The 16,651-nt window shown below is 36.2% G+C and overlaps 1 protein-coding gene across 1 annotated transcript; it reads right to left on the bottom strand.

Moving 5' to 3' along the window:
- Window positions 1-5,754: 5,754 nt before the first annotated feature.
- Window positions 5,755-10,828, bottom strand: LOC143633718 (65-kDa microtubule-associated protein 1-like). The gene is made up of 9 exons (XM_077101966.1): window positions 10,737-10,828; window positions 10,451-10,654; window positions 8,984-9,238; window positions 8,691-8,906; window positions 7,760-7,915; window positions 7,363-7,674; window positions 7,173-7,260; window positions 6,181-6,329; window positions 5,755-6,098 (listed from the first exon to the last, which is right to left on the bottom strand). Exons 1-9 carry the CDS (start codon window positions 10,806-10,808, stop codon window positions 5,820-5,822), a joined length of 1,731 nt encoding a protein of 576 aa, XP_076958081.1. The 5' UTR covers window positions 10,809-10,828; the 3' UTR covers window positions 5,755-5,819.
- Between the last annotated feature and the right edge of the window lie 5,823 nt (window positions 10,829-16,651).

Below are 16,651 nucleotides of genomic sequence, written 5' to 3'. Positions count from 1 at the left end.
GCATATTCTTACTCCTTAAAAAGATGCCTTCTGGAAGGTTGTCCGACGTGCACAATCAAGGTTGCCCTAATCCTGATTTGGATAAGGACGAGGTCGATTATGTGCATGTGTGATATGCGCCAATCCTGAGGATGCGCGAGGTCTTCTCTTTATTCTCACGCGCAGATATTTCATGCGCAGATGTGATATGCAAGAGCATGTGATATGCGCCGCGCGCTGATGCGCCGCGCGCATATGTGATGCGCGAGCATATGTGTGCCTGGGCAGATGTGATATGCACGAGCATGTGATATGCGCCGCGCGCCGATGCGCCGCGCGCATATGTGATGCGCGAGCATATGTGTGCCTGAGCATATGATGCCTGAGCATGTTTTGTATGCGCCATGCGCATAGGTTTTGGCTTTGTGCCTTCATAATGTCTTTATCTTGTGGGTTGACCCGCCTTGGTCGGTGTTGAGGCGGGTACATACCTCTTCAGTGGTGGTTATAGTGGTTCCGGGCTAGTTATGGTTACCACCGGTTCTGGTCGGGTCTGGGTTTTATAAACAGGCCAGATTCTATATTTCTATAAGTTTATAAGGTTAAAATGGTTCAGCTTTGCATCCCGTTTGTTTGGTTTTAAAAACTGAATTTCTCGTTTAGGTTTTTATGATTGTAAAAATTAGTTTGTAGCTAGTAACGAGTTCGGAATCTGGAACGAGTTAATGACCTGTACATAATTTTGATTCATCATGTACAGAGCTGGTCATTCATAGGGCAACACATGGATTTCAGAAACACTTAGAATTAAACGAAAAGAATGATAAACAAGTACTCGCGATTATCTCGAGCAACTGGACAGGTTCCACTTGTTTTGGTTCCTCGGGTTCGGGAGAAATCCGTGAGCACAGACTGGCAGAAATTGGGGCTGCTATTTGTTATCAGAACATTAGAAACAATTGGGGAAGTAGGCTCAGGATAGAATAGAACTAGTATAGAACAAGTGATTACCCGGTTTCTTGTGAGTGTTGGCTGGCCCGATTTCCTCCAGGGGCAAAAGCAAAGTTTGAAGATGAAGCAAGAATCCAGTTTTATGGAGGGTTTAATGCTGGAAATCAGGAGAGACAATATTGCATGAATTATGATGGGAGTTGGAATGGAAACAGAATGCGCAGGGGAAGAGGGAAAGAGATTGGGCAAAAAGGATTTGAGATCTTTGGAGATTTTATTTATTTTTATAAAATTTAAAAAATCAGATCAAACCAATATATATGGGGATTGGCTTTTATATATGTCTAATCATAGGAAGCTTCTGTTACTTTGTAGAGATGTGGTTTTGGTGGAGGGCAAAGATATAATTAGTTGGGATCTTAATAATTCTGGTTGCTTCTCTACATCTAGCCTAAAAGAAAAAATAATTGAGGCTTGTTCACCTGTTCTGGGTTACAAAATCGAGTGGAATAATTGGGTTCCCCAAAAAGTGGGAATCCTAGCTTGGCGAGCGGAGTTGGATAGGGTCCCGGTCTTGACGTCTCTGGCCAAAAGAAACATTAGGATTGTTTCGGTGGATTGCCCGGCGTGTGGAGTTATGGAGGAGACGGCATAACACATTTTCATTTCTTGTGGGTTAGCCCAAGCGGTTTGGCAACAATTACTATTTGGTGCAAAGTACCGCATATTTTTGCTTTTAATATTAGGGATATTCTTGAGCTTCATAAATGCTCAAAGTTCCCTATAAGGAAGGCGAAGTCTTTTTACGCGATTTGCCTAGTCTCATTGTGGTGTTTATGGAAGGCGCGAAATGACATGGTATTTAATGGTATGACGATTACGGTGGGTAGTGTAGTAAGTGAAATTAAAGGGCTTAGTTATCTTTGGGTAAATAATAGGTCGGGAGTGTCTCAATTGTCTTGGGAGGATTGGTGTAGATTTAAAGTGTAGTGGGTTTTTTTTTTCTTTTTGGTGTTTGCTTCGGTTGTGGTGTCGGGCTAGTTTCTTGCTAGTCCATTTTATTTTAATAAATTTTTCTTTTGTTGTCCGTTCAAAAAAAATGTCTAATCATAGGTATAGATATTTTAATAAATAATATATAGCTTGTTTGTAGTCTTGTTAATCGTTACTCGTTTAATTAGGTTATGTGACCGGATGATAATATAAAAAAAGATCGTTTTGATGTATGGGTCATACATTTTCGATACTCCATAGCATTAAATAATTGTTAGATGGTTTGTTTAACTTTTGGAGTTATCGGGTTCTGGTTCGTTTGTGTTAAACGAGTCTCGGTTTCTTCTGAATAATTTGAGTCGAGCCCGTGTTACATATTATGGTATCACTATTGGGCTTATCTCTAGCTCTATCCGGTTCTACCTAATCATTAGGTCGTGCCCATTAGTTATTATATTGACGGTTCGGGCCAAGACCTTTAACGTACGATTCGATCCGACAATTCGACTAACATCACATTGGCGATAAGTTTTCTTAAAAAAAATTGACCCTATTTTTGGGATTGTTACAACAGGTACCGTTATTAGAGGATGAAATGACGAAGATAATATAATTTAGGTTATTTCAATCATAAACAAAGAAGTATTTCTTTCCTTTTGTATTTGTTTTATTGAACAACTTGTGTACTTGGGATTTGAATGAATTAATTGTCACGTAATATTGTCACATGTGTTTTGAGCAATCTGTATGTCACACTCGGGCGTATTCCGATTTAGCCGGGGTGTTACATGGTTGGTATCGCATCCTCATCTAGTATGATCATACATTTACCCAAGTACATTGATTTTGTATCAATAGGAACGGGTCCACGTCTATTTAGTTGTTTACATTTTCATAGCAATTGTAATGCTCAACATTAACATATGAATTGTGGTTTTAATATATATATATATATATATATATATATATATATATATCAACTAAAACTTATGTACTCTCACCAACATTCGTGTTGACAAACTTTAATTTTATACATGCTATAGGTACAAGTAATTTACATTGTTCAAGATCGAAGAAATTAGTTTTGCCTTAGGATATTAGTCAAAATACAAAACATGATGTAATTGTTATTTATTATTGAATTTGTGTACTTGTTTAATATTAATGAAATTAAACAATTATTGTCGCTTTAATTAGTGTCTTCTGAGCTACTGTCCAATCAATACGTTACGCCCCGACTTGTTCCGCCTTTGGTCGGGGTGTGACAGTCTCGTCAACCCCCGCCGTCCGCGCCCCCATCGACGGCAAGGGTGTAGTGGCGTGTGCGGTAGCCACGTCGTCCACGTCGAGCCAGCCGCGCCCCACTACCCTCGGCCTTAGAGATGGACTGGTTAAGGTTAGTGAGGCTTGATCCAAGACCAAGTGAACCAATATACTTGCGCCACGTTGGCGCTGACGTGACACAGGTTCAGCCCCTGGATCAAGCCCTAGAGGGTGTAGTGGTCTAGCCGTCTAGGTGATCCGGGGCTTGATTGAATTTTTTTTTGTTATACACACAAATATAAATTAAAATACTTCATTAAAACATATATAAAAAGAAAAATAAAAAGGAAATCGGGGTGTGACGATCTCGTCCACCCCCGTCGTCCGCGCCGCCATCCACGTCAAGGGTGTAGTGGTGTACGCACCGGCCACGTCGTCCACGCCGGGCTAGCCGCGCCCCATTACCCTGGGCCTTAAAGATGGATCGGTTAGTATTAGGCTAAGGGTAGTGAGCCTTGATCCAAGCCCAAGTGATCCAATATATTTGCGCCACGTAGGCGCTAACGTGACACGGGTTCAGCCCCTGGATCAAGCCCCAGAGGGTGTAGTGGTCCAGGTGATCCGGGGCTTGATTGAATTTTTTTGTTATACACACAAATATAAATTAAAATACTTCATTAAAACATAAATAAAAAAATAAAAAGGAAAATAAAAGATACATATAAATAGCGTTTTTGTTTTTTGTCATCAATTCCTTCCGAATACGATCTTTTTCTTCCTCCATTATCGCTTGGTCGAATGGCGGTAGGTGGCTAAAGTCTTTGGCAAGAAAAGCCAAACTCTTGAAACGGTTTTTTTAATGTCGAACTTCACCAATCGAGAGGAGGCCACTTGACAATTCCTTAATTTTCTTTATATAGTCGTCATCAACAACCGTTTTTTTTCCCACGATCCCTACTTTGAGAGCGGCTACAACCTTGGTCTTTCAAGTGACCTTCGGACAAGTTTAGGTCGAAGTCAATTTGATTCTCCGACCTGCTCGAAGAGATGCATGTGCCGGACGCACTAGTTTTGCCCCATCGGCAAAGTCCTCCACACATAGTTTAATCCATTTCGAGCACTTTCTTAACACCTCCCACAAGTAACCCTCGTCAAACGTCTTCACCACCCTGTACCCCCTAAACACCTCTTGTTTCCATTCATCACAAGTGTATTGGTGAACCGAGAGATCATCGGACTCACTCGGCCGCATTCGGTTAGCATTGTGGTTATGTATCTAGGTAAACAATCCTACATATTTACGAGTATCGATCCACCGACCCGATATCATATTTTCGGTACGAGCCCTACTCCCCACTTGATCATAAAAACATTCCCGAACCTTGGCCCAAAAAACTTGAGCTCTTTGAAAGTCGGCTACAAAATAAATAACAAAAAATGTAATAAGTGCACACAAAACTTAAAAGATATATTAAACAATAAAATTCGCGAAATAATTTACCCACGTTACGATCTTGGGATATTTTAATCCAAGCCTTTGCCAATGCAAGTTTCTCTTCTTTAGACCACGGATCATCCGCTTCTCCGGTTTTCTTCCCCTTTTTGTGGGATCGTTTTGCCGGCTTCTCCGGTGCCGGCTCCGGTTGTGTTTCCGAGAGCCAATAATCGGATTGTGACATATCCACGAACGCTTGAAACAATTCGTCGTCCAAGTAGTTCAATTCCTAGGGAAGTTGAGGGTCATTGATGTTGATATTACCGTAACCCGAGCCCGACATGGTTTTAAATTTGAGAAACTTGAAAGATTTTTAAATTATTAGAGAGAAATGGAGTGAGAATGGTGCATTATTGTTATAAAATGGGGTAGTTATTTATAGTGGGTTTGTAATTAGAAAAAAGTTTTTTTTTTAATAAATAGCCCACGGCTATTTTTTTTGTAATGAATACTAGACAACGGCTAATTTTCGCCCCGCCCCGCGGTCCCTTCCACCCCCCACGTCCGCGCCCCCATCCACGGGAATGATGTAGTGGTGTGCGCGGCGGCCACGTCATCCACGCCAGGCCAACCGCGCCCCACTACCCTCGGCCTTAGGGTGTGGAAATTTACGAAGAATTACATAGAGATCAAGCAATAAGAGAATGTTTTGATTTACGAGGAAAAGATTAAAAAAATATAAAGAAATAAAAATTTCAACCATTGGTCAACCCGCTCTCTCCCCCATTGGCCTTCGGCTTCACTAAACCGAAATACATACCCAATTGCTACCCAAAATGCAACCCAATTTATTATGGGTGCATACCGATTCGGGTTCAACGTTCGTACACGAAATGAAGCTGAAACCCACTCCTAACACCCAAAGTCATAAAATCAGAGGAGACCAAGGTGGCCTGAAGTATGTTTTGTACCTACTTTCAGCATGTTCATGTTCCTTATCTAATCGTCATTCCACTTGGCATTTTAGTGATTTTAGGCAAATGTAAACAAAAACCATTGGGTTAGATAAGGTAAAAAGAAAGTACCGAATACAACAAATGAGCAGCGCCATTAACCATGTTCACTCGTTTTAAAATCATCTCGCTAAACACCGATTAGAAAAACGAAAAATCCTAACTTTTATTCGATTACCCTAAGTTTAAGGTGTAGTGGGAGCAGGCTCGGTGCCAGATACCCGTGAAGCAGCATCGATGGGTGCATGTTTCAATGGAGAAATAGACTTACTGCTGCCCCTCTTCCCGTCTTTATTCACCGACCTACTTCCATTTTGATTGAGAGACAGCCGTCTGTTTGGAGTTCCGTTAGCACGTGGGCCCGCCACCTTCTTTGTTGCACCAGCAGGCCGAGCTGGACTTGGTCTGGAACCAAATGGGGGGTCTTGCTCGGTATTGGGCTGTTCTTGGATTTTCTTCTGATCCTGTCAACATTATAATGTTTAAACTTATAACAATTTAATTAGGATAAAATAAATCAAATGTTTTAATGTTATATGTATTAACCTTTAGTCTTCGTTTTTCTTCTTCACGTTCGTGCCTGAGCATTGCGTATTCATCTAGCATGGCAAGTAACGGGACGCCATCATACATGAATGTCAGCTCATGATCTTCTTCCCATGCCCGAATCTTGTTAACCAAAGTGTCAACAAGAGCTGCATCATGTCATCATAAGTCATACTTAAGCAACCAACTAACAATCATGCATCATGAAATCATAATGGTGTAAGCAAGCCAACCCGTTCCCGAGCTACTCAAGACCAGCTCCCTAAGACTCAAATCAAGCCGAGCCTAAACGAGCTCGAACCCAATAAACAAGGCTAGGCTTCATATACCGAGCTTGACTAGGCTTGCAAGCCTAAACGGTCCTTTTAATTATATTAATATAGCAATTTTGCAATTGTAAATTTTTCGGTTTTTTTCAGCGTCATTTGGGAATGAAAATTTTGGGCTGAAAATAAATGGCTCAAAATAAGGATTTGGGGTTGAAACTTTAAGCTACAAAAGTCGATCTTTTATGTTTTTATGGGTTCGATTATAAAAGTCGACTCGGTTTTTACGATTCCGTTTCAGCGTTTTTCGTTTTTATGAAACCGAAACCGAAACCAAAACCGAACAGAAAATTCGGTTTCTGAAAAACATAAAACAAAACCATTGGTTTTGGGTTGAGTAAGATTATTTGAGTTATGGATCAGTTATTCTGCTTCAATGCACACCCCTATAATTATGATATAAAACTATAAATAACCAGATAATAAATATTAGGGGCTATGTAGTTAATCATATTTATTAAAAACAAATATACAAATATATGTGTATAGAACTAAAATAATTTAAATAAAAAAGAGCCAAGCCGAGCAGCTTTGAACGAGCTCAAAACGAGCCAAGATCGCCTCATTTAAGCTAAGCAAGCGAAGCTCGAGCTTAGTTTGGCTCGTTTACACCCTTAGCCATCATTAATGGTCAAAACATAATCTCTTATTGAAAATCATAAATACCTGGAATCTTGTTCACCAAAATTCTGGCCTTTTCCGCTCGCTTAAGATTCAAATGCGCGCCTCTGCTTGCATTGTACCTGTTATCATCCTATTACACAGAATCCAAAACCACAAACATAATCAAATGACAGACACTAATAAATCATTAAACAATAATTCAGCTACTCTAAACATAAACAAAGACAGTTACCCGATTGTAATCATCAAGCCAGCTCTCTTCTTCACAAGCCGACATCCACTTTTCAACTTTATCCAAAATATCTTTTCTACTAAGAGCCTCTTCTTTAGCCTTCATGATCTGGTTGTCCATGTCAACAAGCAACTCAGACGGTTCCACATTTCCTGAATCGATCAAAGCCAATATTTTCTCCCTAGCAGCTTGCGTGTCGATCTCTACATGTGCGCGTGCAAAAATTTCTTCAAGCTCGCCTTGTTTTTTAAATGCAATTTCCTTCATTTTGCTGGATTTTAATTGATCGAGTCTTTCAACTTCCACCTCAGCCTTGCAAATAGACAGATAAAATGTTTAAAACTATAGAATGAAATTTATAATGTGTTGTGTTACTTAAATAACTAAAATTAGGTACCTGTTCGATTAAGTCTTGAGCTAAAGCTCCTGGGACGTTTAATTCGTCCACTGAAGCTGATATGTTACAAGTAACATGATCAAACAAACGTTGTTCTTCCTCGGATGTATCCATTAAATTCCAAAGATCTATTAGCTGGTTTGCTAATTCTTGAAGCTGTAAAATATACAAAAACAAAATCAAATATTATATGTAGACAGATGAGGATGTTTTCCAGAACTTTTTTCAAGGGAGAGCATGAAAACGTGTTCCAAGGAGATGAGTCAGTTTTTATTTTGTAACTGTAGTTTATTAAATCCACTCAAAACTGTTGTCTACATTTTTATTTGATGAATGTTAGTCCAGTTTTACTAAGTTTTTCTGATTCTAACCCATAGTATACTTCTAATATTTAACTAAATTTTATTTTTATACTCCGTCTGTACCTAGCCCATTTGACGCGTTTAACACTTTAACCATTTCATCTTTGTAACTATTTTATATTAAACCATGTGACATGTTGGCCTCCTTTAATCTTATGTGTCTTACATGTTCAACTTATTTGACCTGTTGACCCATTTTATGGATATAGTTATTTTATTTGGTAGCCAATGTTAGATATTAGCCAAATACAGATTAGACCTTCCCTATATATTTCCGATACGTTTGTGAATGAAAGAATCGAACATTACATATAATCTTAAAATTTTCAACCGAATTAAGTGATTAGCCCATCGACTTGTTTTGTTTTTATACCTGTTACTATAGTTTAAACTATTTGACAAATTAATTAGTTACCAATTGCCCTACCCTATCCTATTTTTATTTTGTATTAGCTACTTTTCTCTTTAAGAAAATAATACGAAAAGAAAACAGATAAATAAACAGCTCCAACTAAACATGTTTAACAATTTGTAGTTTAGAAAATGCAACTGCTTTTGAAAGTGTATACCTTTTGTAACCTTTGCTTCTTATCTTCTTTCAAAGCAACAACCATCTTCGCCAGCCTAGCAAGCGTATCATTGCTTATACTTTTAGATTGCACATCCGTTGCATCATTCAAACTAGGATGAACCTCGGTAACCGTACTGTAAAAATCAATCCCAAGAACCGCACAAAGATCATGCACACTACTCACTAACTCAAGAACCTTTTGCAGCCTATCGCTCTGCAAAATCAAAAGTCAAGCAGAAGTCAACATCACCGTCTACACAGAAGACTAACAGAAAAAAACAAAGTTTTCACCTTTTCTTTCTGAAGTTCTTGCAGTTGACCATGAAACTCATCCAGCTTCTTTAAAGATAAATCCGACATGTCAACTTTGACCGTTTGACTTTCTTTACGGTCAACGCTTCCAGCAATTTCTCCACATATTTTTTGTATTTGTGCCTGCACATCTGATATCTCCTTTATCCGTTCATCTTTTTGCTTCCATAATTGTTCCAAAGCTGGTGCAATTGCAGCAAGTTGTTCTTTAATAGTTCCCGATGTCTTGTCAGGCTGCATATAAAAACATAAGAAACAAATAAGCACCCAAAATTCATACAGAAATACAAAAAAAAAAAGTACACATAGGCCTATATACAAATCAACCCATTCAGCCACAATTTTAAAAAACAAACAAATATGAACAAATTATCTTGTTCATTTAGTTTAACAAACAAACAAGAATATATGTCTAATCTATTCAATTATGTTTGTGAGCGTTTGTTCATTTACACTAATTATGTTCTTTCATTAGTTTACATTTGTTAACTACACATTGACCTATGAACAAACCAAACGTTCAGTGAACTATTAGTGAGCCGTCCAGTCCAGCGAGATAAGTTCGGTTATGTAATAAACGAACGTTCGTTGATTTAAAAAACAAACAACCATAAACAGATTTCTTTATCCATTTAGTTAAACAAACAGACAATGCACATGTCTTGTCCGTTCATTTATATTCGTGAACGTTCGTTTATTTACACTTGTTTATTTTCATTTGTTTACAATTCTTAATTTATTTTGTTTATACATATAAAATTTTTTGGCCCATTATAAATTAGTGTAGTTTAATTAATCTTTTAGACATAAGAGCTTGATGTGATGGATGTTCACGTGTACTTTTAATTGGTGCTCACTCAGTTATGTTTGTTCATCACTTCATCTATGTCCGTTCGCTTGTGTTCATTTGTGTACCGTTCGCTTATACTATTAACAAATGAATATAAGCAAACACAAAGATGCTCATTTTCTAACGAACAAACAAGAAAAGCCCATTGGTTTAGTTTTTCATGTCCGATCATTAGTTGTCCTGTGTTCGATCATTAGTTGTTCATGAATGTTTGTTAATTTACACTCGTTCATTTTCATTCGTTTATGTTCATTAGTTTATATTATTTTTAAGTTTGTTCATTTATATATTCATTTAATTTTTTTTGGCCGATTACAGTTTAGTCTAGTTTTATAATTTTCTAGAGGCCTAACGGATTGATGTTCACTCTTACTTTTAATTGGTGTTCACTCGGTTATGTTTGTTCAACTATATTCAGTTAGTTCGTTCGTTTGTCTTCATTTGCGATTGTAAGCCCTTTGTTTATACTATTACCAAACGAACACAAACACACTCATTTTCTTAATGAGCAAAAACGAACAAGAAAACCCTGTTTATTTACTTGTCCGTGTTCGGTGTTCATTTGCACGCCTAAGTAGAACAAAATTCATACTTACAATTCCAACAAACGTTTTTCCCCCAAGTGATGCAAGAAGAGTGGTAAGTTCAAGTTTGGCATCAGCAAGTGCCTGAAGAAGGTGTGATCTTGACTTTGTGGCTTGGTCAACTTTCCGCTTGTACACGTCTAAACATTCTTGCTCGATTTGAAGAAGCATCTTATCTCTTTCCTCATCACTTTCACCAACTTCATCCCATATTTTCTGCAAAAGTTCAATAACTTCATAAATAAAAATATTATTAATAACAAAACTACAATAACAAGTTATAGAAAATGTATATTACTTGCAACTGATTTAGTAACGACCCGCAAGTTATTTCTCCAAGAAGCGGGTTTTGAACGTCTACCTCAGCCATCTGGTATCACTGCAACCTACCATACATATTCATTAGATAATATAAAAATGCGCCATATGTAGCTTCTTAACTCAGTTACACAAAAAAAATTAAAATAAGATAAATAATATCAACATCACCATAAAAATGTTTGAAATATTTAAAATATATAAATTTCTTGATAATATAAGTTCCAAATGACAAGTTCATACTTCATAGCATAAAAAATATATATTATATCCTCAAATGCATATCCCAAAAGAAAAGTTAACTTTTCACTTTTGGTTTTGGTTTCATAGAGCCTGAGAATGTAGACCTACTTAGTTGTGTCCAACGGGTCATGATAGTAATATTATGACCCCACGTTCTATAAACATTATTTTTAGACTAAAGTTTTGCTATCCAAAAAGGGCTAGCGACACAGCTTGTTACCCATTTGCCTTTTGTATCGATGTAAACACTTAAAGATGCAAACGAGCTCGGATCAATAAAAAGCTCGAAACAAGTCAATCTTTTTCGAGCTCGAGCCGAGCCTAAAATAAAGCTCATTTAGTTATCGAACCCGAGCTCGAACCTTGTACGGGAAGCTCGTTTAGGTTCGTCGAGCCTTTGATATATTAATATCACACTGCACAACTGAGCACAAGCCGAGCTTTGACTCATCTAAGGTTTTTCTCAAAATATATAAAAATATTTAAAGGCGTATGTAAATTAAATAAGAAATATCTCATAAGTCTAAATGAGCCGAGCTCAAGCCTAGTCAAGCTTCAGCTCGGCTCTATTGTACAAAAATGAAACATTACTAGACAAGCGACAAACAAAAATAAAGATTAAAAATATATTTGGTTACATAGTTGAGGTAATAGAGACACATTTACTTTAAGCTAGGCAAAACTTAAAAGCCCAATAGATGGAGACATCATATTTGTTGAGACTAGCACATAAGACAAATTTATTAACAAAAACCCTTAAAAAACCAAACCCTAAATCAGTAACAGTCATACACAAATCAAGATCTCAAATCTAGAAATCAAACAAAGACATACAAAAAAGCACAAATGTGAACCAATCGGAAGCTAAATAACAATATATTAGCATCAAATCAGTTATTTAACAGGCTTTGACGTTGAGATCTTAAGAAATTGATTAGACAACAAACAGGATTAAAAATGGCGTAGAAAGAAGTACATTTGTGAAAATAAGAGACAGAACAGTTAGCTTACAGTAGTTGCTGTTGTAAGGAAGAAGATTAGGGTTTTGAGGAAGATAGTTGAGTGTTGTATTGTGTTGTGTTTCTAGTACAACACTGTTTACTGTCGGGATGAGATGAAGAGGAAAGAAGAGTGTGTGGGTCAGTCGGTAAGATACGGTCAAACGTTTTATTATTGTCGTTCCATATCTTCCAAATGGACGGATTTACCCTTGTAGTTTTTTTTTTTTACTTTTTAGGTACTGTGAATTACTGAATTTAATACACCACCCATATTAACCTATCACCAAATTCATGAAGTTAGACGAGTCATATTATGTTAGCTTGTGTGTTTTTATAGAAGCTTTTTATATATTTTTTATTTATTTATATCATAACTAAAATGATTTAACTATTTTATATTAAAGTTTAAAAGTTAATAAACAAATGAGTGTTGCATTAATATATAATATTTGGCTCCAAAGTTTTATAACTTTAGAGTAGATATATAGAAATAACTAATAACAAAAGTACAATTAAGCGGATTGTGTATGAACTCGTGAATGTGACAATTGTGCATTTGTGTGTAGGTTTATAAGTCTAACATGATTTTAAAGTTTGTCTTCTAATTAGTTTATGTGTGATGTATGTAAAGCTTATCAAGCGAAATACGACTTATTTTTCACCCATCATAATTACAAAATCAATAAATAAATTGATTTTGAGTTGTTCTTGTTAAAATGGAAATGTTGAACTCAGATTGACCTGTATGGATTCTTGTTTGTAAATTTAAATGTAAATGTAGCTACTGTATTAATATAATCAAATTTTATATATTTCAAATTATTAGTAAGATTATGTAAACTATATACATAACAGATATGTTTTAGTAATAATATAATATTATGAGATTAACTTCTTAAGAGTTTGCTCTCTGAATTGGCTTTTAAAATATTTACATGAAACATAAATTTAGTTGTTCCCAATTTAATGAGATGATTAAATAGTTAGGGTGGAGTGAAAAAATAGTTGGGGGTATATAATACAAGATATGTTGTATATAGTATATTTTTATTTTGTTTCATCGCTATTTCATAATTAGTTTAATATATTATTATTTTGGAGTTGTATGTGTGGCCCTAGAAGGGTTAAAGTTTGCACATGATAAGGGACAGACAGCCGCAAGTGTGCTCTACTTTACAATAAATCCAAATATAAAAATTAGGTAACAAATGACCTATTTGTGTTTTTATTAGGGCTGTTAATTTGTGATACGAACCTGTTAACATGACACGATACGGGTTTTAACAGGTTTGGGTTTGAGCTTAACAGATTTCGTGTCTTAAACATGTCGACCTGTTTAAGACATGCTAAAATTCGTGTCCTAACAGGTTAAAAACCTGTTAACCTGTTAGTAACCTGTGTAGATTTTTAATTTAAAAATAATATATAAATATCTACTCCTAAAGTCCAAAACCTAAAGTCATACTTATATACGACATTTAACTTATGTCTTTCAGGACCCGCTATTATATTTTTAATGGATGTTATGATTTGGTTATATGATTTTTTTGTTTCAAGTATGTCATGGATTTGTGGTTTTCTATTTCTTATATGTTAAGGATTGTGGTTTTTTGTTTCAAATATGCTATGATTTTGTAATAACTAAGACTTTTATGCTTTTTTTGAAAATTTTGTTTACATTACACATGTATTATTCATTGTATGTTTAAACATGTCTCTTAACAGGTCTTAACAGGTTAACCTGTTACTAAAGAGGTTCGTGTTCGTCTTTGGAAAAAATGACACTATTAGTTATAGTGTCGTGTTCGTGTTTAGTATAACAGGTCACGTGTTTTTATCGTGTCGTGTCTTATCGTGTCGTGTCCGACATGTTATGACAGCCCTAGTTTTTATAATCATGTTACTTTTTTAACTGCTTATTAAAAGGGTTATGCTATAGATGCATCATTTAAAAAAACTTGACACCATTCTCCCATTTTATCATAGGCTGCATTCGAAGCGTATGCTGACATACGTAATGGAATAATAACTTAAGTTAGTCAAATCAACGAATACATACGAATCATATAGAAAACTATACGAGTCATATACTATAAAGACTATACTAGCCATATTCTTTTGTATACAGTTCATATCCTCCGTTGCATATGGAAGACGAGACGTATAACATTTCATACGAAGCATATAAATCTAACATAACCATATGAACTGTATAAGAAAGAATACAAATCGTATGCATGTAGTTTTTTGAAAAATCATGAAAATTAATCAATACGAACTGTATAAAAAATAATATGAAACATATGCCGAAGAATCTTTAAAATTGATCAATTACTTTTGCAAGAAGCGTGTTTCAACAATTAATCAATCTATCTATCTGTAACCATATTAACTGTGTAATCAATTTCTTTAATCATGTAAACTTTGTAAGAAGAATATTATGTTTAAAAAGAATCTTTGAACCGTGTAATCACATTGTGTTCTTTTTACCCACTTCTTTCTTTGAACCAGATAAGTATAAACAGGTTATGAAATATATATAAGTGGGGTATGCAATTATATTTTACCCACTTCTTTCTCCCCCTTCATCCATTCCAAATGTTGTTAAAAAAATTACCAACCTAAAAACTTTTTTAATTATTTTTCAAATCACATTGATAAATTTCGTTGATGAAATGCATAATTTTGAAGAATATATTGTGGAACCCGATGAATCTTTCGCCGCCGTTTTTGTGGAATCTGGTCATTTTTTCGCAACCAAACAGGTATACGTTTTCTATTCATGTTTGTATTATGTTATCCTGTTATTAACAAAAATGAATCTTATTTAAGGTGTTTATGTGTTTCGATGAGTTGAAGCAACGGGCGTATAACACCTGACTTAACAATGGCTACGTGAGAGTGACCCAAAGGTCTAAGACAAATGTTGCTAGCGTCAAGAACAAGGTGTTTCTTAGATGTGATCATGGTGGTGTATACAAGGGGAAGACAACTGTCAGACACGCTGGTACCAAGAAAATCAACCTTTGAACATAGCCAAATCATTCCCCATCATCACCATAAGCGTCTAATCTTTAGTCTACTACTGCGAAAGATTTTTAGAGAGGCTTTAGATTTAATAGTCACAGAAGTTGGTCGGGTAAATGCTTTGCATGGGAGACCATGTGGTTGTTTGAAACGGTCGGGTTGAGGCCAGGAATTTTGTGGTCTGTATGGTCCTCCATGACTGTGTTCCCTCCGAAGAAACTCGACAAGAACACAATTACACCCATGCGTATTGCCAAGGTTTTTCCTGATGGTGGTCTGCGGTGGTCCTTGCGGCCAGGACTTTTGTGGTTTCCGGGACAGATGCTAGAGGTGGAGGAGCGATATAATAATTGCAGAGTTGTTGGCGGCTCAAGATCAGGGGTTGGGGAGCGGTCAAGTAGATCGTGGGGCATTATTTAATTATATTTTAATACTAACGGTTGAAAATAAAATATATTAAAAATAACAAGTAGAAATGAAAGTGAGAAGTGATATATGAACGTAGATTTTATTACAGAAAGATTGTGTTTTTTTTTTCTAAAACTAAAATCTAGTTTTATAGTTGTAAATTAAGTATGCAAATCGTATAAAATAGCATATGATTCATATAAAGTTCACATGTTCTCTAACGCCTCGTAAAATGTCATATTATCTAATTTACACAAAAGTGGGAGTACGAATAGTATACAATTTAGACAATTCACATGCTATATTATATGAACTGTATCATTTCTATGCGAGGCGTTTATTAATTTTACACAAAAGTTATTCATATGACTCGTACACATTTTAGATTATTCGTATTTAAGCCATACGAACTGTATCCTTTTTATACTAGGTGTTTATTAGTTTTACACAAAAGTTTTTCATATGACTTGTACGCATTTCACATTATTCTTATTTTTGTTTATATAAGCTATATGAACCATATAACATTATATACAAAGCATATGACGTCTGAAAAAGTATATCAGCATATGGTTCGTATGCTGAGCATACGAAGCGTATGCTGATATACTTTTTCAGACGTCATATGCTTTGTATATAATGTGGTTCGTATGCTGAGCATACGAAGCGTATGCTGAATGGTGTGTAATTAAGCCTAGTTGATAGGCATAGATGGTGTGTGAGTAGAAATTGTTTTATTAAAAACCTCAAAGTTAAGAGAAGTTGGTCATGTATCTCTCATTTGTGGCTAAGTGGTAGGAGGATTGGATTCTTCACTGGAGAATCAAGTTTGAATCCAACTTGTGTTACTTTTGGGGATATTGGTAATGAAGGATTTGAGCCAGACCTTGTGCAAAGGTTGTCCATTCGAACCCTGAGATCTCCCGGATTTTCGTCCCACTGTGTGTCACGCTAGAGAGTTATGCTCTTGTGGTGGCACAACGACTATAAAGTGGCAGTCGGCGGTATGGTTTCCCAGGGGAACACCTAAGCCAAAATCTGAAGCCAGTGTGGGCCCGGTTAAGACAACATAATCTGACCATAGTGGGGTATTGGGGCTCTCCTAAGTTGGTCATGTTCATATGGTAAGAGGCATGTCCTACTAATGTGGAGAAGCCGGTTCGATTCTTATTTGGGCCAATTCAAAGGACATATGGATGAGAGATAAATCGGAGCT

Source organism: Bidens hawaiensis, unplaced genomic scaffold, assembly GCF_021521415.1.
Source record: "Bidens hawaiensis isolate Kalapana, Puna unplaced genomic scaffold, B.hawaiensis_p1.1 tig00006862_1, whole genome shotgun sequence".
NCBI lineage: Eukaryota > Viridiplantae > Streptophyta > Magnoliopsida > Asterales > Asteraceae > Bidens > Bidens hawaiensis.
This window is presented reverse-complemented; position numbering and strand designations above follow the sequence as displayed.

Bases quoted from the DNA above. Each gene is read 5' to 3' on its own strand.
- LOC143633718 (XM_077101966.1), bottom strand. From the start codon at position 10,808: ATGGCTGAGGTAGACGTTCAAAACCCGCTTCTTGGAGAAATAACTTGC. The intron at 10,655-10,736 runs GTAATATACATT...GAACTTTTGCAG, and splicing joins CGTTACTAAATCAGTTGCAA to AAAATATGGGATGAAGTTGG. The intron at 7,261-7,362 runs GTAACTGTCTTT...TCTGTGTAATAG, and splicing joins GGCTTGATGATTACAATCGG to GATGATAACAGGTACAATGC.